Consider the following 26,537-nt stretch of genomic DNA (forward strand, 5'->3'; position numbering starts at 1 on the left):
TTGATCAAGCACATACCCGATTTTCTCCGAATTGAGAACAATTCTCAAATTCCTCACCCAGTCAGTGAAATTGGGTCCAGTCAAACAATTCTTGTCAAGTATAGAAGCGAGTGGGTTTGTAGTCACCATTTTCAGAGTAATAATATATATGTGCAGAAAATAAATTGTTAGCCGTTGTCTTTCAAAATAACCATTTCATTTTAGCCTTTAAATGAAATAGTGCCTCCCACTAAATTTTTCGAATCCCATACTTCTTAAAATGGGAAAACGGTAATTTTTGTTGGGTAAAGATTACTAGTGGGGATTGGAGTCCCACTAGCCCATAGCCCGCCTCACCTGACAGTTATTGGTGTTCTATGAACTTAGTGAGTGAACCAACTTGTTCAACGCATCATATGCGAGTCCCAATCATAACTTCGGCCTCTAGACCATGAAAGTCTCATCTGACAATTATTGACATCATGATCATAGTTAAGTCTAGCCCATCATCTCATGCAAGTATTGAAAGCACAAATGATCCCCTCACCTGACAGTTATTGGAAATCGTTCAGCTCCAACCCCACAACATCATATGCATAATGGAATGATCCAATATTATAAATGGCAATTGACCCCTATGTATCCATAGCCGGTCAATCAACTACTATAATGTTGGACCAAACCACGATGATGGCAGGCCACGAGTCCGAAACCCGTTTCGACTTAATATAATTAATAAGGAGGTTTGGGTCATTATTAATGGTCTCACTTTGCACATTAACCGGTTTAACATGCATAACAATTGAATAAATAAATAGATATCAAATGCATAAAAATCTATCCTACGTGGTGATCACGGAATTATGGCTCAATGGGTCTCGAGCCAATGAGCCCCATTTAGCCATTTTAATGTTTTAATAATAGAGACCTGCTCTTCACTTCTTCTTGGATCCTTGAACTCTTCATGGACTGGGCTCATAGAGCTCTCCGGCTTAATGGCTCCTCTCTTGCAACGTTTACATCAACAATTGATTATACTAAACTATACTAAAAATACATTACAAGAAAAATAAAAAAAAAGAAGGACGCAGCCTCCATTTAATAATTACAACCCCAAAAATACCTGTAATCATCATACATTCATCCATACATCAATCATATTGATTAGGGGTTTTTCCATGATCACCACCCTTCCTCGCGAGCTATAAATTCTAAATTTAAAACTTTGGAAGGCACAAATAAAATTCTGCACCGAATCAAATTCTTGGTCGAGCAACGTAAGCCGCGTCAAGAAATCAAGCTGGTGAAACAAATTTCACCAGCGTGATTCCAAGCAACGGTAGCGTTGTCGCCTCTAGATTCATAATCGTGAATCATTTTGCAGAAGACAAACGTAAAAGAAAACAAGCCACAGATTCTTGATTCAAAATTGATTTCGTTCCAATTTTTGCTCAGTTGATCAAATTTATCATATAAATTAATCAACTTCTATAGGCCACTTAAGAGCAAGCAATTCTCTCAACAAACGTAAATTGGCTATTGGATCGCAAAAATATATATGAACCAAAATCAATTAAACGCACGAGAACGCCTAAGGATTGGCTCTGATGCCACTGTTGGTTTTCTACGGAACATGCATAGTTAAAAATATAAACGCAGCGGAAAGATATAACCACACATGTATCTCCAAAGACGTTGTTCGTGCGTTTCAATCAAAAATCGAAAGACCATAGGGGGTTAAAACGGATTACCTCTCGTAGCGTGCCCAAAACAATTTTGGTTCGGATTTTCTTCAGTTCGAGCCCCGCAACCGTCGGACCTCTAGTTCAGACACACCACCAATCGCACGACGAACGGAAGGAAGAACTTGCGGATAATCACCAATAGAATTGTGCTAGTAATCTTGTGGTGACAATTCTTCGCACTCTCGATATTTCAGTCACGGCGTCGGAAGAGAGAAAACGTATTTTCTTTACTCTAATGAACCCATGGTAATTCCCTTATTTGCACTCTATCTTCGTCACCCTCCAGCAACCGTTGCTGATCTCCACCCTTCACACGGTCAGCAACCGTTGCTGACCGTGGGTGAAGAAACACGGTCAACTGCTGACCGTGTGCATGCACCACCATCATCATCATTTTCATTTTTTTCAATTTTAAATTAAAACACACACGATCAGCAAGGAGCTGATCGTGTGCTGCACACGGTCAACATTTGTTGACCGCGTACACTTTTAATTAATTTAATTTTATAAAATTAAGAATGCAAGATCATATGGCACATTAACATGTGTCCACTTTAGGTTTGCGTGTGCATCATATTCACGCACGCTCATGACTGAAATAAAATAAAATTAAATCATATTTAATTTAATCTCAATCTGACTAATCGATTGCTATAATTGCAAACATATTTGCAATATTGCATCTTCCGTACAACCTCATCTTAAATTTGTTATGGTGTGTGGCATTCCTAGGTTCATCACTGAGCTGGTAGTAGGACTTGCACTAACACATTAGTACTCCCAAGAGAATTGATTGTCCCGGTCAACCTCTAGGTCCTGCAAGCCATGATTGACATCTAGCAATATGTCATGGCTACCCAGACAGTGTGAATATTTTAAGAACATATTGAACCTGTCAGCTTTGGCTACAGTGTAATTCAATCCCTCTACCTTACTATGTCCCGATCGAACAAAGACCATGGAATATTTGTCAAGTCACCAATTCGATCATATGCACAAATCTAATTGACATACATTTTATATGAGACATGAACAATTCATTCTCGGTTACAACCCCGGCCGAGGATTTCAATGCAGTGTCAAGATTAGATTGCATAGGACATCATTATTGTACCTTGCATATAACAAGGAGACAGATTCCATTTTGCGCACACGTGTAACTTCGTATGTGAACGAACTATGGCCATCAAGTACAGAGACGAATCAACGAAGCGGCAATATGTGCACCTATGAACCATAGCCATCCAACATACAAGTCAACACTGTACCTCAGGTTTAAGGATTATTTACACAAGACCAGAGCACGAACGATTAGACATTGACCACGCTAAAAGCTTCCATGTTGCTAATCGTTCTATGCATGTCACGTTTAGTGAACTTGTCTGATACAAGCACCTGTGTTCTAACTCGGCTATCGCAATATCCAATGACTCGTGACTCATCATTCCCTTAAGTATCCAATACTTATTAGTGAAGTTAACAACACACCGGTCTCAACAGGATCATTAATATCCACTCAATGATCCATCGACCGAGAACGATTTAAAGATTCAGTCTAACTGTGAACCTATCACACATATTCTTAACGTCTCAAGAATAGGTCCAGTCACAACTGATCTTATGGAATCATTCATGTAGTTAAATAATTGGACAAATGAATGGATGCGTCCTTGCCATTAAATAGATAATGTAATTGAAAGTACAACTTAAATCCCTAACATGTAACTATTACATGGTAACTTTAGGGCATACATCTAACAATAAGGGCTAGAGCTTCACCTGCATAATTTACACAGCAGTCGCACCTTGGTTGACCGACGTTGTGCATTGTTATGACATCCCATCCGTTGTACTTTGGATTCAACCAGCTACATTGTTCGAGATATATTACTATTATTCCAATGGCTACGGTGACAATATCACAAATGAGAGCAATGGTCCTTCATCGCCGACTCAATTACCGGGACTGCCGCTGCTCGCGGACCGCGACGTTCCTTCTTTTTTGTCCCATGGAAGTCCATTTGGTTTCCTTTATACTTTAATTGAAAAGCAAATCCAAGTGCTCAAGGAGGTTAGAAGACCAAGAGTGCTTGTGAATACTTTTGATGCATTGGAATCAGAGCAATTGAAGGCTATTGATGAGCTCGAATTAGTGGCTGTTGGGCAGCTATTGCCTTCCTTGGAGGGACAAGACTCTTCCGACACATCGCTAGGAGGCGATCTCTTTCAAGGCTCGAGGGATTACATCGAGTGGTTAGACACGAAGCCTGAGGCCTCGGTGATTTATGTATCATTCGGAAGTATTTCCACACTATCGAAGCCACAAAAGGAAGAAATGGCACGCGGGTTGTTAAGCACTGGCCGGCCATTCCTGTGGGTGATCCGGAAAGCCGGAGAAGAAAAGCAAGAGGAATCAGAGGATCGATTGAGCTGTGAAGAGGAGCTACTGAAACAAGGGATGATAGTACCATGGTGCTCCCAAGTCGAGGTCTTGTCGCATCCGTCGATCGGGTGCTTCGTCACGCATTGCGGCTGGAACTCGACGCTGGAGAGCCTCCTCTGCGGGGTGCTGATGGTGGCGTTCCCGCTGTGGGCCGACCAGCTAACCAACGCCATGCTCATCGAAGATGTCTGGAGGGTTGGGGTGAGGGTCAATGGGAATGAACAAGGCGTTGTGGAAGGAGGTGAGCTCGAGAGGTGCTTGGAATTGGTCATGGGAGGTGGCGAGAGGAGCGAGGGAATGAGAGGGAACGCCAGAAACCTGAAGGATTCGGCAATAGAGGCTGCCAAAGAAGGTGGGTCTGCGGACAAGAATCTCAAGGCATTTTTGGAAGAGATTGCTTCTAGCTGAAGAATAGAGTTCAATTTGGAATTGAACCAAAGGCTTTTTTGACATACCGCGTAGAATTATGATGTGATTAAGGACGGACTTTGGTCCTCCTTTGTTACCAAAAGAAATTAACGTGGTTGAAATGTAGTGCCTATGAAAGAAGCACATTAGCAAAAACACTTGGCAACTATATTGTGGCCTGAAATATCATTCCATTGTATTGCATTGCATAAAAGGCCACAGCCAAGAGATGTAATAGTATCAACTGAATCAGTAACAGGCTAAGCTAATAGCAAACAAAATAAGGCCAAATGACAATAACAATCCTCACATTTTCTCTTTTCATTTTAGTTTTATCGCCAACTTTTTAGGTTATTCAAATAATTTTTTCGCCATTTGAACTCGTATAAAATCAATCCCAAGATTATACTCCTCGAAAACTATATCTTAGTTACCCTTTTGCCTTTTTCTGAGTTATTATCTACAATATCGCCATTAAGGCCATATTTTCTTGAGAAAAAAATCAAATTCTTTGTGTTTATTTCATAAAAAAAATTAATTTGATAAAAAATGACTGATATAACGCTAGACACGTGCTCTCTGATTTAAAAATATAAACCAAAAAAGAGTGGGAAAAAATTCGCACAGACAAACAAAAAATAAAATTAGGTGTAAAATGGGGATTTGGAAAGAAATTTAACGAAATATTTCCTCTTAAGAATGGTGTTGAAGGAACTAGGACTGATATAAAACATATTTAAAAGGTTGGATATTTTTCTACCAGAATTAAAAGGTCAGGAAAAAATTGATTTTCTTTAAACGTAGGGATTTATTTTGCCATGTGACCTAGGATCTTGTTAGAAAGTGCCCATGGGCACTAGCTAAAGATAGTAACATTAATGAAAATAAATATGGACACATTTATAAAAAAAAACTTATTTCAAAAAGTGGCACATGCTTCAAACAGAAATATTCATATTCCCAATGACCCTTAACAAGTGCCGTAAAAAACTCTTTAACATTTTTTAAATAAAAAAGAAAGATCACTAAGGAGCCATCTACATACGAAAATCAGAAAAATTATCAAAAAAGTCATAAACCTATTATACTAATGCCAATTAAGTTTTAAACCATTTGATTTGATCAATTTATTCATACACCTTTCGATAATTTGTCAATATAATTCTTTCAGCCAGAAATTGCTAACATGGACGTCAGACGCCCTATGTGACATGATTACTAGCCAATTCTGATGTAAATAATTTTTGCAATTTTTTTCTTTTTTTTTTCTTATTTGCCTTTGCCTTCCAAATAGGACGCCCCTCGCTAGGCCCAAATCTGGCGAGGGAGTCGCGGCTTTGCGCAAGCGTCGTGACGCTCTCACCCAGTGTCGGCAAGGGTCAAAAGGCAACTTTGGTTGACCCCCGGTTTAAAAAAGAAAGAAAAGAAAAAATGGAAAAAATAAAAAAAATTCAGAAAAATTATTTAAAAATTGTTCACATCAGCATTGATCGTTGTCCACATCAACAATATCCAGCCAATTTTTGGCCGGAAAGACTACATTCGCAAATTGTCAAAAGATTTAAAACTAAATTATTCAAATTGAAAAATTTAGAATTGGATTGGCATCTATAAAATAGGATTAGGATTTTTTTTTTTGGGTAATTATCCCTACTAAATCCTTTGAAAGAGAGAATCGTATTAAAAAGAATTTGGTCCAATAAAATCTTTGTATATGACAAAGTAATCCATGATACATAAACACTTTAAGGGAGTAATAAGTATCTCGAGTTGATAAGACTTTTCTCTCAACATATTTTTTAGACTAAATCAAGCACTTTAACAAGAGAGTCCTTGACTACTTATATTGATACGATTTACTAATTTAGGGTACTCTAAATGCAATTAATAGTTTTTTCCTAGTAGAGTTACCTCGTTTGACCAAAGTACCTCTAAGCTTTGAGAAGATTTATCCCAAATAACCAAAGGCAGAAAAATTCTAATAGACACCAATCTAACAAGGGTTAATATCACCAAAAATCTCAAACTGATACACATATGATAAATTTACCCTAAACTAATTTTTTGACCACGAAAAATCTCAAACTTGTATACTCGTGATAATTTTATCCCGAACTAGTTTTTTGACCACTAAAAATCCCAAACTAGTACACTCGTGACAATTTTACTCCGAACTAATTTTTTAACCACAAAAAACCCAAAAGTAGTACACCTATGACAATTTTACCCTCTGCTAGTTTTCGTTAAATTTTACTGTCAAATTGCTGAGTTTAATGATATGTAGTAGTTGATGGATATACCAGTTTGGGGTTTTAGCCCTCTATTTGTCACAAGTTGATTTTTCATGATATTAATCCAATTTAATGAAGGGTAAATTTGTTACAAATGTACCGCTTTGGGGTTTTTGGTCGTCAAAAAATTAGTTTGGGGTAAAATTGTCATAGGTGTACCAGTTTAGGGTTTTTATAGTCCAAAAATTAGTTCGAGGTAAAATTGTCACGGATGTACCAGTTTGGAGCTTTTCGTGGTCAAAAAATTAGTTCGGGATAAAATTGTCATAGGTGTACCATTTTGGGATTTTTGGTGATAAAAAAATTAGTTTTGGGTAAAATTATTATGAGTGTACCAATTTGAAATTTTTTGTGATATTAACTCTTCTAACAAAGAGCCGATAACCCATTTCCCACATCGCGCTGCCGCCATCCCCGTACATAGCTGTCGCTTAGACCCCGCCGCAATCACCTCCCTATATCCGTCGCCCTCCCCGTCACCGTCATCAACCAATGTCTCTGTTTCTCTTCCTCTCTATCCATGAAGAAATAGGGGCCTCGCCCGAGGGCTATGGCTGACACTGTGGTCGAGGCCTGTGGAGCCATGCTCGATCGAGCTGATGAGTAGAGACTGTGAGTTTGTCGGATAGACGAGAAGGGGCTGTGACGAGATTGGACATGGCCGGTGAAGCATGAGGAGGCTCGTGCTAGGCCAATGACAATGATACGGCCGAGAGGATGCGGGCTCGCATGAAAAAAAAAAATCTCTACCATGTGAACAGTTCGGTCATGCATGGGCAGGGGCAGATCGGGAAAATGGGAAAATGGGGAAAAAGAAGGGAAAAAAAAGAGAAAATGAGGGAGATTCAATCTCAACCGTTCAAATAGTGTCATGGAACTTATTTGGTGCGCATTCTTGGGGCATCATAGCATTGAAGACCTAAAATGAGGGGTTTGGCACATAATGTTTGACTAATCTACTCGCCATGTGACAATCAATTGATTAGTTAACATCGTCACAATCCAAATCCCATGGCAGATCTCGCTTAAATTGATGAATTGAAAAGACAATCAAATCAAATTTGGCTAAAACGTTGAACTACGAAGGTCTGTCAATCCTTTAATTCAAACGCCCCATATTTCGTGCCACACGGAGCGTGGCATTTCCCTTTTTATGAAGTCTATATAATTTCTAACCAAAAGATTCATTCTTTACAAGTTGATAGGGTTTGAACCCTCTTTCTTTTCTTTGCTGATTCCTCTCAATTAAATTTGCCATGTTGCACTAAGTTACCTACGGATCGAGCGATTGGGGTCCATTACGAGAGAGAAAGGGTACCACTAGAGCAACTCATATTGAAACTCGAGAGTAGCCGAACTAATCCTCAATCTTTGATTGCGCGTCTGAAGTTGGAGGTCTATATGAAATTACAATTATTTAAATGATTTCGAGACATCACATGATTATTACCGGTACGATTAGTTCGTGAGCTCCGACGGGGAGTTAAAGACTAAATGAAAGGCTAACAATCATTTGACCTCAAACGACCCCTTGTAGATGATGCTTAGCAATATGATAACTACAATCAAATAAAAAAAAACAAAAGGAATAATGACAAATGTTAATTTCTTCAATGTGGATTGTGAATTTTTGCTCCACGTAGAATGTCATTTCTAAATTTTTAATTTATTAAATGTAGTTCCTAAACTTTTGATATATGTTCAACTTAATCTCTTGACTATATGAAAATGTTTAATTTTGTCCTTCAATTAATTCAAGTTTAGGGACAATATCGAATATTTTCATATAGTCTCGTGGATCACATCAAATGAATTATAAAGTTCATTATCCACGTTATATATTGAATTAAAGTGCATAAATCATTTGTGTTAGACAGAGATGTTTTGGTCCATCACCATCACAACTCATTAATTTTATCATATCAACATTCAACAACTCCCGATTCTCTTCGACACCTGTCCACATCAAACTCTGTCAATCAAGCTTTTATAGACTTTATTTAACAGCAGAGATATCCATAAATTCAAATTTGTTTTCCTAACTCCTCCAACGTGATACAAATTTAAAAGTATTTATTTCGTGAAAAATTAACCACTCAAATAATATTTTCTTAAAAATTGACTACACGGACATATACATGAATCCGCGATTTAGACGTAATTGTTGTTGATCAAGAAATATTTTCCGTCAGCGTCGCAAATGATCAATAATAAACGCATCGAGTACATATGATGTAACAAAAGGACAAAAGCACTAGCCATTCATTTCCCGCGTTTTGCCAGCTCAGCAGGTTGCAAAGGTTCTTTAGATTATGCTTCACACCCCCTCGAAAAGAAGTCTCCACCCACAGTCCAAACAAAACAGGTTGGAAGTTCGATTCTACACAAACAAAACATTATCAATAGAGAAAAAAAAAGAGAAATAAATAAAAATAAATAAATAAAATTGTCATTTGAGACTATCAATAATGCAAACCTTTCTTTTTCATTTTCCACCAATTAACATGATTTTGTCTTTATTCTTATCCGACACTTGACTCCCATCTATTTTCCTAATAGATAATGATCCAAAAATTTCTGATTAAAAGGTTATGAAAGATTTCGAAAATTCGTAGGATATAGCTTGTAAGAATAAAATCTTTTTTTGAACTTTGTTTTCTCGGTGAATTATTTTGTCAGATCCGTGTCCGGCACCTCCTTTTTTACGCGAGTTATATATTATCGATTTTAAGGAATTAATTAACAATTCACATAAATATAAGGTCCAAAATAAAATTAGGAGGCGCGAGAAGCGCAAAATAGGGGAATTACTTTACTTAAGCTAGTCTTAATTTTTTTTTCCTTAATTAAGGCAAATTGTTTTTATAAAATTAGAAGCAACAAATTAGATAATTCCCGTTATCTCCCTCAAAATCCCGATAAAAATCATACTCTCTCTCTCTCTTCGCTGTCCGTCAACCCAACCAAATCATCAACCATACAACGCAACAACGTAGCACCATAACACGTCTCCCTCCCTCTCCCTCCCTCTACGATGGGCGACATGGCAACCCTCCTCCTCCTCCTCCTCCTCCTCCTCTCTGCCGTGGCCGCGGCATCCGGCGACGAATCCTCCGCCATGTCCGAGCTCCGGGCCGCCGTGTCCCCTACCCCGTCCGGCTGGTCCTCCGCCACCTCCTACTGCAAATGGGACGGTGTCAACTGTGACTCATCCTCCCGCGTCAGCGCCATCAACCTTGCCTCCCGGTCCCTCACCGGGACCCTGCCCGCCGACCTCTCCTCCCTCTCCCGCCTCAGGACCCTGTCCCTCCAGAAGAACGCCTTCTCCGGCCCTGTCCCCAACCTTGCCAACCTCGCCTCCCTGCAGGAAATCTACCTCGACGGCAACAATTTCACCAGCGTGCCCTCTGGGGCCTTCGCCGGGCTCACGAGCCTGCAGACGTTGAGCCTGAGCAACAATTTCGACCTCGACCCGTGGCCGATCCCGTCCGAGTTGAATCAGTCCACGAGCCTCGTCACCTTCTACGCCGGCAACGCCAACGTGATGGGGCCTCTGCCCGATTTCTTCGGCTCCTTCCCGAGCCTCCAGAGCCTGCGGCTGTCGTACAACAACCTCACCGGGCTGCTCCCGCCGTCTTTCGCTGGGTCCGGGATTCAGAACCTGTGGCTCAACAATCAGGCGCAGGGCTTGTCAGGTACTATTGGTGTTTTGTCTGGCATGCCCCAGTTGTCTCAAGTCTGGTTGCACAAGAATAGGTTCACTGGTCCGATCCCGGACCTGTCGAAATGCGAGAGGTTGTTCGACCTTCAGCTTCGCGACAACCAGCTCACCGGGGTCGTGCCTGCTAATCTGATGTCGTTGCCTAGTTTAAAGAATGTGTCGTTGGACAACAATAAGTTGCAGGGCCCTGTGCCCGATAACCCCAACAACATCCAGTTTACTTATGATGGTACTAATAGCTTTTGTAACACTGCACCGGGTCCTTGCGCTCCGCAAGTCACTACGTTGCTGGAGATCGCAGGGGCGCTGGGTTATCCGATGACGCTGGCCGATTCTTGGGAAGGGAATGATGCTTGTCAAGGGTGGAGTTTCATTGCTTGTCAGGGGAAGAATGTAACGTCCGTGACTTTCTCCAAGCAGCATTTCTCGGGGACGATCTCACCCGCGTTTGCCAATCTCACGTCCTTGAGGAGTTTGCTGTTGAATGATAATGATTTGACTGGTTCTATACCGAATAGTTTGGCCTCGTTGCCTCAGCTTCAGGTCCTTGATGTTTCGAACAACAATCTCTCTGGGGCAGTGCCAGTCTTCCCAGCTTCAGTAAAATTGACTACCACGGGCAATCCTTTGCTCGGAAAATCAAGCTCTGGGAGTGGGGGAACTTCTGAGCCGGGTTCAAATTCGAGTTCTGGAAGTTCATCGAGTGCAAGGAAGGGCTCTTCTGTCTCAGCTGGTTTGATCGTGGCTCTTGTTTTGGCTGTTTTAGTATTTTTAGTGGTGGTGCTGTTTGTATTATACAAATTCTGTTATGCCAAAAGGAAAAATACAGGGATTGGGAAGGGTGAAAATTTAGAAAAGGGAAAAGAAGTAGCTAAGATAAATGGGATGAATGGGAATGGTGGTGTTCAAAGTGAGATGCATAGTCAGAGTAGTGGCGACCTTCCTGTCTTCGATGGTGGAAATGTCGCCATTTCAATTGATGTTCTCAGACAAGTAACGGATGATTTCAGCGAAAGCAATGTATTAGGCAGGGGAGGTTTTGGTGTTGTCTACAAAGGGGAACTGCATGACGGGACCATGATTGCCGTTAAGAGGATGGAATCTTCAGCTCTAGGAAATAAAGGATTGTATGAGTTCCAAGCTGAACTTGCAGTACTTACTAAAGTCAGGCATAGGCATCTGGTTGCTCTCCTTGGATATTGTATCAACGGTAATGAACGGCTGTTGGTATATGAGCATATGGCACAGGGCACACTGGCTCGGCATTTGTTTGAGTGGGAAGAGATGGGCTGCTCACCCCTTACATGGAAGCAGAGAGTTACGATAGCTCTGGATGTTGCAAGAGGGGTAGAATACTTACACAGCTTGGCTCAACAGAGTTTTATCCACAGGGACTTGAAACCATCTAACATACTTCTTGGGGATGACATGAGGGCGAAAGTTGCAGATTTTGGTTTGGTTAAAAATGCTCCCGATGGCAAGTACTCTCTCGAGACTCGTTTGGCTGGAACATTTGGCTATCTAGCTCCCGAATATGCTGGTAATAGAGCTTCGATGCTTCTTGTTTCAGTTTGTCTTTTGTAATTTGCTTATAATACGGCTGCACTTTCTTGAACTCCAGCAATCTTGGTAGCCCTGAAGAGTAGGATTGAATTGTCTGAGAGATATAGTCACTCAAAAGTTTTTGATAGCGGGACAATTAAAGAATATGAGAATGGGTGACATTAGGACTTTTTGAAACTTGTTATGATATATTGTTGCGCTTACGAAGAGAGGAGAGAAATAGAGGAAGATACACCAAAAAGCACAAAATGGTCTTTGTAATCTTGAACTCTTTGGAAGTCCTCTTTCCTTGATTGGGGTACTCATGAGCATTCACGCATTTCCTTGGCTGGAGATTGATGTATGACCATGATCTCCAACTTATTGTTCTGTTTCGTCGTATATGTGGATAGAAAGCCTGGTTCTAGTTTATTAGCCTGGTTCTAGTTTATTGTGTTGGTATTATAGATTTTACTGGCTGCAATATCCAAAAATGTGCAAATGCTAACACTGAAGAAAAATTTCTTCTCCAGTTAAGATGTACAATTTCGATTATATTCTCCAGTACTCTGCTTTGGGCGTTCTCTGGGCACCCATTTGTTCGATTGCTTGGATTGTATGCCTCAGAAGTTGAATTTGATATGCTTTCTCTATAACAGCGACTGGCAGGGTAACCACTAAGGTGGACATTTATGCATTTGGAGTTATTCTAATGGAGATACTCACCGGCAGAAAAGCATTAGATGATTCTCTGCCAGATGAGAGGGCTCATTTGGTGACATGGTTCCGCAGAGTCTTAATCAACAAGGAAAGCATCCCAAAAGCCATAGACCAAACTCTTAACCCTGACGACGAAACCTTGGAGAGCATCTGCAAAGTGGCCGAGCTGGCAGGTCACTGCACTGCCCGCGAACCCTTCCAAAGACCCGATTTGGGCCACGCAGTGAACATTTTGAGCCCTCTTGTAGAACAGTGGAAGCCTTCTCGCCAGGAGGACGAGGACAACTTTGGCATTGACCTACACATGAGCCTCCCTCAGGCTCTAGAAAGATGGCAAGCAGATGAAGGAATTTCCACAATGTTTAATGGTGCGTCCATCTCCCAAACCCAGGCAAGCATCCCTCCAGAACCTGCACATTTTGTGGACACATTTGATTCCATGGATTGCCGGTGAGGGGGACTAAAATATATGCCTCCCACCTTCTTAGTCCAGTGTCTTACCGAGGAGGAACTGCGCTTCTATCATATATTCTTTCACTTAATTGATCTTCTTGCAGCCTCCTGATGATTTATACTGCTCGAGCTGAGTTAATAGGAGCTACTTACTTAGGTTTTCATTCTTTGATCTGTTATTCTTTTTCCACTCGTTCTTTCTTTTCTATCTTCGCTTGTTCAGAAAACCGAGTTAAGAAGAGGAGCGTAGATATGTGTATGATATTTCTTTTACACTGCAAAGAAAAGAAAGCGAATGCTTTCACTTGAATGTAGTAATTGGGTTTAGAAAACTTTCCATTTCTTCCTTTTCCTTATGAATGATCAAATTAATTTTCCTTCTCTCGTGTACTCATTGAGCTTTCCTCTGTGAAAAGCATCATGCCCCTGGTCCCTTTTGAGATGATTCTCCAATCCAGCCTGTGCAACATGCATTAGGTGGGTCATATGCCAGCAGATAAGTTGGCCTACTTTGTATATGTTAGAAAAGAAGACAGACCAAAAGCTTGATGAGAGAGACGCAGAGACAGAGATTGGTTGGGGTTGGGTTAGAATCTGCGACTGAAATCACATGTTAGGAAGATGCATGTGTTGGGGGGCCATGTTAGAGGAACGTTAAAAAGAGTGGACCCTTTCATTGAACATGATACAGCAGTTGCTGTGCACATGCTGCGGGACCCCTGTCCCAGTTCTTTCATTTTTTCTATGTGTGGTTGTGGGGAAGAAATTATTCGCGAGATGAGTTGATGTTTTCACTTATTAAATTACTAAAGTCGACTAATTTCATTCTATTTTTTTTTTCTTTTTTTTCTTTTTGATTGTAGTGTGAAAAGGACTGGAGTGAAGTTGAACCAAATACAATGATTGGTTTGCCTGAATGTACCCAAAGGAATATATTTGTCACTGTTCTGAAACATGACAATGACATATAACAAAAAAACCAAACCCCACGAAAAGCATATCTGGTAAGGATATCATAGGAGAGGTGTTTACTAAGGTCGTGCATGTATGATTTAAATTTACAACTCATTTGTTCTGGGGCCAATAACCTTCCACTGTAAAGGTATTTTCTGTTGGTGTGGAACAAAATATGAGTGAAAGTTTTTTCTATCCTACAAATGAAGACGACGGGCTTAGTGGGCTGCAGTCTACAATACCGTGTGCGGGTGTGCAATTAGCGCTTGTGCGCCCGTGGACCACATTTGGCATTAACCAACAATTATCATTTTTTATTTATTATAATTCGAATTTATTATTATTTGTAGGGGCAGGATAATATTTGTTACTGTAGATTACATTACTTGTCTCTAATACTAATCCAACATCATGGCCAAAAGATAAATTATCAAAATTAACACATTTTCCCTCTAAACGTTGCTTATAAGTCAGGTCACACGACGTTAACACCCAGAAAGATATGTATTATCGCTTTTAGTATTTTTCTCTCAAGCTATTTGTTCCTTAGCAGTGGTGATTATCTCTTTTAAGTTTACAATAGCTAAAAAATTATTACTCTTATACTTATCTTTATTATCATGCACAATTCGATTTTTATTACGTTACTTAAACCAGACTTTGATTAGACCAGGAATTAGATTTCGTTGAATAACAAATCCTACATGCCGGATAAGATAGAACGAAAAACTTCGACTCCATCCGTCATCCATAGTCTTTCCATCCTTGTAGAAATATTTCATATTCTAAATTCAAAGTTTAACATATCTCGTTGTATAGCGATTTGTTCAAATTATATTTCCTTGGTTCATGCACAAGTGATTATTATGGACCTTATTTATTCACATAAAGCCAATGATCTGCTGTTAATAGAAGCTGGTTAAGCCCACGGAGTGTCAGCATATTTCGAAACTGGTTCAGCAACTGCAATTTTACTCCATCGGGATCTTCTTCTTCAATTTTGAGAGCGAGAGTCGACGTTAGTTTGCGAAAAGAGGGAAAAACGCCGCATGTAGGAGCGAATTAAAAGCAAGAAGAGCGACATTTCAATAGGGGAAATGATAACAGATCATGCCTTAATTTTTTTAACATGAGACCTCGTTTTGGGATTAGTAGTCTTATGATGTGGCCCCCCGAGACTCGATTTCTTGATCCGTTCATGTCAACAATATCTTCATCGCAAGAAACAAGAGAGGAAAAAATTAGGGTATCATCAGAAGGCGTTGAACAGCAGAATAATAGGAATAGGAATGGCTTCTGCTGCTTCCCACATGCATCGTGAAGGATCATGTCGAAAGCATCAAGCAGCGAGCGGGTGTACAGCTCGGAATCTATGAAGCCTTGCTCAGCTCGCACTGCTACTCTCAGATTTCCCGCATAGCTGAAGATCGTTATGCCTTACTCTGCAAAAGTTAATCGCAAGAATAGATTTCATGTGTTCATCACATTATTGTTTATGGAGAAGAAGGCCGCTCACAATTCAGTCTAGTGATTATGTGTTATGGTAAATAAGACATCGATTCTTGAATTCGACATCCTGTCGACTTCTTGCGGATGGCATAGGAGAGTAACTGTTGCATAAAATGTATTACGATATCATGTAGAAAAGTTTGTGCTTAGATCTGTAGATGTCTCAAAAGTTGCAATCTATATCAATATTTCGGAAGAAGATGCATATAACGACTCGGAAAATGAGGCTCAGTGCCAAAACTTTAGACCCACCAATCAAGCGTTGGTAATTTTATGCTCTTGGGTCGAAATCAAAATTAATTACTAGAAATATACCCCAGGTGTGCCTTCGACTGTGAAGTGCAAGCCTTTAACATGATGATTACCCAGAGACAATTTCTCCATTGGCCCCATAACGTTGGAGATGACCATGCTCGAGTTTCTCAATGTCCTGCTGATGTGCTTTGCTACTGCCTGCAAGTTCAAGCAAACAAGAGTGCATTCATATCAATTTTGTGAATCAGACTAAGCATATTTAGCATTTCTGATTAATTAATTGTCACGGCATGCACCTACCTCTGCGTTTCTGCATTTTTTCATGATCTCAAGTAGCTTCCCTGTGAGGACTACACCGAAGGAGCTCCGTTTCCTCTTGATCACCTCACGAGCTCTGTGGACAAACTTCAAAGGATCAGAGAACTGAGAATCGCCCGGTTTCATCTTCGGTATCGGCACATGCAAGAATGCAAAATTGTTTCCCCACGGTGACTTGGAATTAGGTCTAACCATGTCACTTAGGGACTTGTAATCTCGCAAATTCATCGTATTCAGCAACACCAGCGCTGTGGAGTTGGTGCTCAGGTTTGAGTTTGGGCATGCTCTTTGCATGTACAATCGAGTTGCCAAGAAGATTACTCCCGTTATCACGTCTTTGATGGTCTGTTTTATTATAGAGAAAATTCAATCGAAAACGACTGATGATATGTTATTTTTTTTGCCCTCGAAGTCGTTACAAAAGTTTTGATTGATTCGAAGCCTTAATAGATTTCTGTATAGTAAAAGAGTAAATATGCCTATGTTCCAATTTGACCCTAGTTCAAGAAATAATGTTGCATTTGTATCGTCGAATGCTACTAAAGATATTAATTATCTTTGGAAGAAGCAATCAACTAGTTTTCTAGAACTTATTTTCTATATGAAAAGAAACCAGTTTCTAGCTCAACTGTCTTTTTTGTTTTCAAGGATGTCATGATGTGCTCTTGTGGCTAAAAAAATCGTTACACAGTAAAAAAAAAACATTATGCGCATTAAATGCGTAAATCCATGTTATTTTCCTTGATTAACCCTTGTTCACTCTGAATACTAGCCGTATACTAATTTTCAGACTGGGTATAGTAAACGTCTAAAGTAAATATCACCTAAACTACGTATATTTTGTGAATACTTAAAAAATAAATATTTTTGAGCTAGTTATGTGAAGGCAACCATTATTATGCAAAAGATTAGAGACGAAAAGTGCACCATAAAACCCACATGCGCATGGCCGAGTTGGTGGGCACTTTCCTTCCCTCCTCAGAGGTTCTGGGTTCGAATCCCCGCTCGGTTCCGTAATTTAAGTGGGGGGCCCTGGCGGTGGGTTGCTGGGCTAGTCTCCCCCGAGGTATAGGCGCCCCGATTACCTGTGCGGGCTCGTCCCCGGGGAATGGTGGCGGATCCTCGGTTACAAAAAAAAAAAAAAGTGTACCATAAAAAGTAAAATGCTAAAAGATCGAGTAATGCACGTGTGATACAAGAAGCTAGAATTAGTATAGTCTTCAAAATGATGTTTGTTACCACTCGAACGCAAGACTTGATGTCTTTGATGCGATCCAATGAGAACGTGATTGTCGACAATGGAAAAGGCCGGAATCTTTCCGAGCCACACCGAATCGGTGACAAATCATCCGCGACACAAGTGCTTTTCAAGACGCTCCTACCAAAATCTCTTACTGTGTCAACGAGCGGCCAAAAACATTTGCTAACCACCTTCCGAAGTCCAATGTTTCTGTCATCCTTATTCATTGAGCTTAATTTCTTGACTGAGGGAAAGGTTACTGGAAGAGAAGGATCGTCAGCTCTTTGAAGGCAAGACAAGAGAGCACCCACAAGAGAATAGCCATCCCCGAGGGCATGGTGAAGCTTGAAAATTATGGTTCCTTGTGCTTCACTAGTTGGACACTAGATAATATGTATTTCCCACAATGGCTGGCCTTCTGGATATGATTGCATAGCTATTTGCGAAATGTAACTTTTGAGGAGACTGTCATTCTCGGATAGAGATGATGAGCCCTTTGGAGTGGAAAAACAGGGGAAGTGTACATGGTTTTCCACATTCACTTCCACCTTCTTCCATTTTCTTTCTCCCTTCTTTCCCACCACCTATCCAAGACAAAAGAAAACCAAAATAATATCCAAGTATGTGCAGTGAATTAGGTTTTATTCATTCAAGATATGTGACCATGCATGCAATCACCTGATATACACTAATTACTCATATGTCAATCCCACCACTGGTGAATATCTATGCATAGGGTACATACATACATGCATACATACACACATACATACATACCATGATAGAAGCGTGGGTTGATTGGGAGGAAAACATCTTTGATGAGCGACGTAGTTTGCAAGTCATCGATTGGAATTTCGAATTCCAACATGGCAAGAACAAAAACCGACATTACTTTACTGTTGAAGTACTGTCCAGCAAGGCTCACTGGCTCAAGACCTTCAGCATCTTTTATCAACTCCATTGGATAGGACTTGTAATAATTTCAATCTAAGAGCAACAGGTTGAGAATTTATAAAGAAGTCTTTGAAAGAATTGGATATCATTGACATAAAAAAGAGGGAAAAGGACAAACGGAGTTATCTCCCGTAACATTAAAGAACAAAATTACCTACAATTATTTGGTGAACAGTGCTTTATTTGTTTTTTGTTATAGTAGGTCGTCCTTTGCTAGTACTATCTAACAAGTCTATTTTTTTTTGGCGATATCTATCTTACAAGTATGCAAGGTCACTTTTAGAGGAGAAAATATTCAGTGGTTTACTATCACCACATCACATGCCCACGTGGTGTATATTTGCTCACGTGGATCCATTAAAAAATTGGCACGTGGCATCTGACGCGGAGAGATGCGGAGAAAGAGAAAACCCTATTATGGGAGGCTCTCTCTCCTCTGCACACCTATTCCCGCTCAAAGAAGACCTGGGGAAGGCACGAGCATTAATTGCCATCCTCTCTCTTCGTTCTTTTTCACGTTTGAATGAAATGTCTCTCCCTCACTTTCCGAAACTCTTCTCCTTCCCAGATTGTTTCCCTTCCCTCCTTCATCTTCACTTGTGTTCTTTGCTTCCTCCTTCCGGTGAAAAGCGGACGGCCTGTCCCCTCGTGGCCGTCGCTTCCACCTCATGGTCGTTGGCTCCGCCTCGTGGCCGTCGCTTCCGTCTTGTGGTTGTCGGCTCCGCCTCGTGGCCGTGGGCTCCGCTCATTGCCGTGGGCTCCACCTCGTCACCTCCGCCACGTGGCTGTCGGCTCCGCCTCGTGGCCGTCGCTTCCGCCTCGTGGCTGTCGCTTCTGCCTTATGGTCGTTGGCTCTGCCTCGTGGCCGTGGGCTCCGCTCGTCGCCGTCACCTCCGCCCCGTCACCTTTGCCACATGGCCGTTGGCTCCGCCTTATGGCCGTCGGCTCCGCTTGACTCGTTCTGCCTTATGACCATCGGCCTCGTGACCGTCGGCTTCGGCTCGTCGCCTCCGCCTTGTGGCATGGGCTCCGCTTGTCGCCGTCGTCTCCACCTCGTGGCCGTTGGCTCTGCCTCGTGGCGTGGGCTCTACTTGTGACCATCGGCTCCGCCTAGTTGGAGGAAGTAATGTTCATGTTGGTTGCATAACGAAGAGCGAGGACAAAAACAAAATTGGCTTGCAAAGAAGTGAGTATGTCTTTTTCTATTATGATTGAAATATGCACACTCCCATGAATTGAGTAAGGATCGTAAGCACCAATAAGGCACAAAAAGAAAAGTCCAAATTTTGTTGTTTCTTAGAATAGGTCAGGTATCACTCTTAGAAGTACTTTCTCATTGGAAACTAAAAAGCAAATACTCAACAGTAGGATTCATCAACAACTGCACTAAGTAATTAAAGTTTATATAGAATAGACATATGGACAAAAGTTTAAAGTGCAGTAGCGCCCACTATAATCAGTATGAATGAAACCGGCCAAGCTATGATAATTTCGCAATCTTTTATACTTGAAGTGAGTATGTCGTTTTCTATTATGATTGAAATATGCACACTTCGCAATCTTTTATACCCACTTACTTACATTTGCATGAATTTTCGACGGGTTATTCCGAGTACTTCGCTGCTAGCTAGATTTATTCTCGGGACAAATGGGTATAACTCATCTTTTTATAATTAAAGTTTGTTTTCTCTTTATATGCCTTATTTAAATGACTAGATTTTTTCTTTTAATAATTTGTAGAGGTTGCTGAGGATAATATCATCGTGCATAATGTTGATAAAGAATTTGAATTTAGAATTGGCATGATATTTGCTAATGAGGATGAAGCATATAAGACATATAATGCGTATGCAATTTCCAAGGGATTTGGAGTGAGAAGAGGACAAAAGGCAAACACTAGTAAAGGAATATTATGAACATGCACATTTCTTTGTAATTGTGAAGGATACTCTCCACCAATCTCACCTCATGAACAAAGAGATGTTTATAGGACAGTGAAGAGAACTGGATGTCAAGCTTGCATAAAATTCAAAATTGAAAATGGAGTTTGGATAGTCGACAAGTTTAAAGATATTCATAATTATCCTTTCATCGACAATAAACAGAAACATTTGATACGATCATACTGGCATATGACAGATACTAATAAAAGTCTTTTGACTTCAATGGCTGGAGCTGGTATAAAGGCTACGAAAGCATATTCTTACTTGAGTGGTGAAGCGGGAGTACAGGAGAATATTGGTTTTACTTTATGTGATTATCAAAATTTCTTACAATCGGAGAGAAGGGACTTGATTAGTGCGGGTGATTGTCAAAGTTTCATTAATCATTTTAATTTCTTACAATCAAATGGAAGCAATTTTTCTTATACATTTCAACTGGATGAGGAACAAAGACTAACCAACTTTTTTTGGTCTGATGGTGTATCCAAGCTGGACTATGAAAGTTTTGGAGATGTGGTGGTATTTGATACAATTTATCGTACAAATAAGTACAATATGATATGTGCACCTTTCGTTGGCTTGAATCATCATTGGAAGAATGTTTTCTTTGGTTGTGCATTTTTATTGGATGAAACTATTGCTTCTTTTGTTTGGGCATTTCAATCCTTTTTAGAGGCAATGGGTAATAAAGCACCCAAGACTATTTTCACCGATCAAGATCATGCCATGGCGAATGTCATTAAGACTGTTCTTCCAACTAGTAATCATCGTTTATGTGTATGGCACATTGCGAAAAATGCTACGCATCATATTGGGCATCTTCTTGGAAAATCGGGTTTTCGCGATAACTATTGACATAAGCTTTTATATCATTGTGAATCCGAATTGGAAATGGAGAATGTTTGGAAAGCTATGTGTCAAGAATGGAGCTTGGGGGACCGCAAATGGTTGGATAACTTGTACCGGCTGCGTCATAAATGGTGTCTTGCATTTGGTCGAGATATTTTTTCTGCAGGAATTAGATCCACACAAAGAAGTGAGAGCACAAATAATGTCTTCCAAGATATGGCGTGTAAGACCATGACTTTTGTCGCGACCGAACTCCCGAGCCCTTTTTTTTCGGTCATGCAAAAAAGGGGGGCTCGCCTGGTACGTGCTAAGTCTAGGTTTGGGACTTAACTCGGGCTCTCCCAAGCCCATACTATATCGCGACTTAGGTTTAAGTTTCTTAACATGCAAGTGATTTATATCAAGGAGTCGCCACTAATCGATTTGGGGTGGGCCGATTAGAAACCCAAATAGGGTGATGGGAGAATCACCCTATTCCTGCGAACCAGAGATTAACCGAGTTCGGGGACTTGGTTACACTAGTTAGATAACTAATGCCCTTTCGGTACCATTTTACCCTGTTCATTTTTTTTAAAACATTTATCAAGCAGTTTGGATTGATTTTAGGACCTTTTTCCTAACATGTGAGGTGATCAAGGGAGTGCATAATCAGAAACGATTAGCAGTCAGGAACATAACAATTCATGCAGCCTAAGGTTCTAACCTTAACTAAGTCCGATGACATTAAAAAACACAACAGCTCATGCAATTGTATTAAAAACATGCATAACAATACAACGGTAATAAAAACTAACATGCAAAATACTACCGCGCAACCTCAGGCTTGTCTAATTTAAACAAGACAAAAACTTACAAAATAATATCACATTAACTTAAAACAACAAATATATCACATAATAAAAAAAATTAATAAAATAAAACAAATACGAAACTTTTTTTTTAATAAATAAAATAAATATAAAAAATATAAAAAAACAGGGAAGGTAAAAAATAAATAAATAAAAATAAAAAAGGTAATCGGATCCGGACCGGGTCGGAACCGACCCGGGTCAATGGACCCGACCCGGGGCGTTGACCCGGGTTGGATCAGCTGAACCGGGTCGGCTGGACTGACCCGGGTCAACGGATCTGACCCGGGGCGTTGACCCGGGTCGGATCGGCTGAACCGGGTCGGTCGGACCGACCCGAGTCAACAGATTCGACCCGGGGCGTTGACCGGGTCGGGTCAACTGAATCGGGTCAGGCCGATCCGACGGTCGCGGACGCCGGAGAAACCAAAAATCGGTCGCTCGTCGGCCGACCCAAACCAACACCGCCCTCAAATCGGCTTCTAGGAACTTCACCGAGCCTCACCAGCTGCCTGGGGTCGCCGTCCGACCGCCGCGCTCGCGGCCAAGAACCGGATAAAAAGGGCCTCTTTGAGGCATTTTATCAAACAGGATGGGAACACAAAAAAACAAAGGGAATCCGACCTGTTTCGAGGCCCCGCCGTCCTCGGGAGATCTGTACCTACCTTTGGCGACGACGCACGAACGACGGGGGACGGCGGTATGGGCCGAGACTCGCGCGAGACGGCCGGCGCGGGTCCCGGCCAGACCTGGAGCAAAAACAAGGGAAGACAGAGTAGTTCGGGCCGGGGGACGACTCACCGATCAAGGCTGCTCCGGGATGGCTTTCCGGCGGCTTTGCGGGCGAAGGCGCGGCTACGGGGATCTGCAAAAGCTCGGGTTTCTTCTCTTTCTCTCTCTTTTCCCTCTGTTTTCTCTCGATTTCTCTCAGACTCTCTCTGTTTCTCTCTATTTCTCTTTTTGCTTCAAAATGGCCGACCCCTCTCTCTCTTTCTCCCTGGCTTTTTATAGCCGGACGACGGACCCCCTCTGCTCCTCTACGTCGGCGTGACGACGGCCTGCACCGGCCTACGCCACCCCACAACTTTCGTGGCCATTTGCAGGTCGGTGCAGAGCAGAGCAAGGGAAGTCTGAGACGGGCAGGGAGGAATAGGGAACCGAGAGGGAGGAGGAGATAAGGGAGCCGGGAAATGGGGAAGACGGGACTGGCCATTAATGCCAGTCCCGCTGGCTCATTCGGCCCTGCTCTGGCCGGATAGCGACGCCGAGAAGCGATGCCGCCGTGCGTCACGTTGCCGTCGGTGAGCAGAGGCGAACAGGGTAGCGAGAGCGACGGGGGAAGAAGGAAGGAGAAGGGCTGAGCCGGGCTAGGCCCAACTCGCGCGGGGAAAAGAAGAGAAGGAGAGAAAGGCGAGCTGGGCCCGCGTGAGGGAAAAAAGAAAAAGAAAAGGGGGGGAGAAAAGAAAAGAAGAAGAGGGCTTGGGCCCGTGGAGGGAAAAAAAGAGGAGGAAAAGGGCCGGGTCGGCCTAGCCCCGACCCGGCCCGACTCGAAATTCTCCTTTTTTTTTTTAATATAAATTTTATGCTTCTCTAATAGACCCTATTAATGCAAATGTGCCTAAATTCTATATGCAATGCATTTAAATAGAAATATTTTTTTGTTTTAGGAATTAAAGAAAATTAACTCCTAAATTTTGTGCAATTAATTTTGGGCATATTAAAAATAGGTGTCAACAGCTGCCCCTCTTTGAAGGTGAGCTCGCAGAGGTTACGTTCAAAGATAAAATGACACCTCAATTTGGCCCATGCATGCTCAATGAATATTATTTTTGGCGAGACTGGAGTCTCATTTTTATGATGCGATATAAGATGATGCATGCTAAAGCAAATAAAAACATACCTGGGGCTACTTACCTTGCCGAAGGGTAGAGCAATTCCAGATAGTTGATATTGTGTGTCGAGGACCCGAACCTGTCTTCGGTCGCCTTGACGGGGGGAAATGGTTTGTCTAGGACCCGAACCTTTCTTCGGTCGCCTTGACGGGGATTGTTTTTGTCTAGGACCCGAACCTTTCTTCGGTCGCCTTGACTGGGGATCGTTTGTCCAGGACCCGAACCTTTCTTCGGTCGCCTTGACTGGGGAAATCACTCGCTTAGGACCCGAACCTATCTTCGGTCGCCTCGACTGGATTTCGTTTGTCTCGGACCCGAATCTACCTTCGGTTGCCTCAACTGGGGAAATCGCTTGCACAGAACCCGAACCTATCTTCGGTCGCCTTGACTGGATTTCATTTGTCTAGGACCCAAACCTTTCTTCGGTCGCCTTGACTGGATTTTGCTTTACCAAAGTACCTGCATCATAAGGGGTACCTGAAAAGACTTGATGTGAACAGAGGAGGTTAGTCCTGTGCTCAGGAGGGGGTACCATAACAATCATAGGTACCTGATGAACAAAGGGGTCAATCCAATGTTCAGTTGGTGAACAAAGGGGTCAATCCGATGTTCAGAGGGTGAACAAAGGGGTCAATCCGATGTTCAAAGGGTGAACAACGGGGTCAATCCGATGTTCAAAGGGTACCATAACAATTATAGGTACATGATTTTTGGAACCAGGCATGGGTAGAATATACTTACCTGGGCACGTTCCTACCTCTTAAGGGCGTGTCTCCTGTCAGACAAGTTTTTTTTATGCAAAGACATACGTATTCATAGGAGAAATAGACAACTGAGGCTATTCTTGAATATCGTATGAAATATCTTGACCAGCTAGTCAAGATGCTTTTCTTTTTCAAAACACCCTGTTTACCTTCTGGGTAGTTTGAAAAGAATTCTGATGAAATACCTGGGATTTCTTACTCGGAGGTTTGATGTATCATCTGCTGAATACCCGTCCTTTTTCAGGGCATCTCTTTTGTGATGATAATGAGGGTTTTTCCAGTGCCTCAATTTTCATGTTCTATCACTGGGGATTAGAACTTTGAGCTGCAAAAGCATGCTGTGTCAATTCCACTTGGGGAACAGAAGAAATTTTTTGTGACATCTTTGGAGACACTCCAAAGGTCATATGTTCTTTGAGTCTTTGAGGATATTTTACCTGTCAAAGAGGGTTAGCGCAAACATGCATGCATTCATCAAGGATAGACAAGCTGGGCTATTCCAGAATGTGTATTTGAAAGTTCATGCATAATGATTTTGCCATGTTTACATCACCAAACATCCACCGAGGGTAATTATCAATCAAGACAATTTTCGCTCGCAAGGTGGACTTCTCGAGATGCTGAACGAGGGATGTTCAGTCAGAAAGGACTTTCCACTCACTCTCATTGAAAAGGGTTGTTTGTCCCGTTCATTAATGTGGGAACATCGAAAACACTCAGTCTGACCGCTATCACATCAACAAGGGTCTGAGTTTTCTCGCAAGCGGTACGACACTGCCAATCTGAGAGGTCTTCTTCAGGGTCGTAATGTTGGCTTGGTCAATGGCTTAACAAAGGTGACTGTCCAAGTCAAGGCCATGAAAGAAAATATTCTGCGATCATCTCCAGGTTTACAAGTCAAGAACCCTGCAAAAGAGATAGAAGTAGTCTTGCTCGCACTTCCTCGAGCGTTGTTTATAAACATTTGAAATCCCACGTTAATTCAAGTGCCCTAGTCAGAAGAGACTTCATGAGGGACATAACGTGGGCTCAGTTCACAGGTTGAGAAACGAAAGGATCGTTAGGCTAAAAAATGTGTGTAAGGGTGAAAGTTGGTGATCATCTTGGCGTTGTCACCTGTTTTTTTCTTCACTATCAGGATCCTCTTGGACAATTTCCTGGAGTAATTTGGCGCCTTGGCTTCTTGGACTTTTGTCCAATAATTGCAAATTTGCTTGGAGATACAAATTCTTTCGCCTTTTTTATCGTTTTTTGTCTGCGGGCATTGGCCTTGCTTTTACCAGGCATACTGCTTTTTCATGCCCCTAGTTTCCAGCTTTTTTTTTTGCTGTTCTTTTGGTGTTGTCAGGACTAGCCTAAACAAGTTTGAACAGAACAATATTGTTTGGCTCTTGAAGTCTTCATCTTCATTCAGTATTCTGGGCCCGCTGGGGCTCGCCAGCGTTGTCACCTATTTTTTTGCATGTGGTGACTTTTGCCTTGCCCAGGTGTGGGGGATGATCACCAACTGGGTTCATACGAAATGAAATCGCTGGCTCAATTGGGCTAGCAAGGGGTATAAGTGTATGGGATAGAAGAAGAACTGCTCTTCATCATCCTAGGGCATTTAAATTATCGTGAGAGTTCATCTGCAATAAAAACACTCAAAGATTAATGCAAGTGAGAGCAAGAAAATTTCTATTCATCTTTTTCACCTTGTGAGAGCTGTT

General features: G+C 41.6%; 2 protein-coding genes and 1 pseudogene across 2 annotated transcripts; 2 read left to right on the forward strand and 1 right to left on the reverse strand.

Annotated features, from left to right (window-relative positions):
- The first annotated feature begins 1,967 nt into the window (after nucleotides 1-1,967).
- Nucleotides 1,968-4,703, forward strand: LOC115683452 (crocetin glucosyltransferase, chloroplastic-like). The gene is made up of 2 exons (XM_056304082.1): nucleotides 1,968-2,040; nucleotides 3,521-4,703. The coding sequence occupies exons 1-2, from the start codon at nucleotides 1,968-1,970 to the stop codon at nucleotides 4,573-4,575; spliced, it is 1,128 nt and encodes a 375-aa protein (XP_056160057.1). The 3' UTR covers nucleotides 4,576-4,703.
- Nucleotides 4,704-9,840: 5,137 nt separating this feature from the next.
- On the forward strand, nucleotides 9,841-13,678 carry LOC115683473 (receptor-like kinase TMK4). The gene is made up of 2 exons (XM_030608002.2): nucleotides 9,841-12,127; nucleotides 12,789-13,678. Exons 1-2 carry the CDS (start codon nucleotides 9,901-9,903, stop codon nucleotides 13,301-13,303), a joined length of 2,742 nt encoding a protein of 913 aa, XP_030463862.1. The 5' UTR covers nucleotides 9,841-9,900; the 3' UTR covers nucleotides 13,304-13,678.
- A 2,375-nt stretch (nucleotides 13,679-16,053) lies between these two features.
- LOC115683441 (wax ester synthase/diacylglycerol acyltransferase 7-like) lies at nucleotides 16,054-18,612 on the reverse strand (annotated as a pseudogene).
- Nucleotides 18,613-26,537: the final 7,925 nt, after the last annotated feature.

The sequence above is a fragment of the Syzygium oleosum genome, unplaced genomic scaffold (genome assembly GCF_021117445.2).
Source record: "Syzygium oleosum isolate NSW1041296 unplaced genomic scaffold, Sole_v2.1 Sole_v2.01, whole genome shotgun sequence".
Taxonomy (NCBI): domain Eukaryota; kingdom Viridiplantae; phylum Streptophyta; class Magnoliopsida; order Myrtales; family Myrtaceae; genus Syzygium; species Syzygium oleosum.

Bases quoted from the DNA above. Each gene is read 5' to 3' on its own strand.
- LOC115683452 (XM_056304082.1), top strand. From the start codon at position 1,968: ATGGTAATTCCCTTATTTGCACTCTATCTTCGTCACCCTCCAGCAACC. The intron at 2,041-3,520 runs GTCAGCAACCGT...TAATTTACACAG, and splicing joins TGATCTCCACCCTTCACACG to CAGTCGCACCTTGGTTGACC.
- LOC115683473 (XM_030608002.2), top strand. From the start codon at position 9,901: ATGGGCGACATGGCAACCCTCCTCCTCCTCCTCCTCCTCCTCCTCTCT. The intron at 12,128-12,788 runs GTAATAGAGCTT...TCTCTATAACAG, and splicing joins TCTAGCTCCCGAATATGCTG to CGACTGGCAGGGTAACCACT.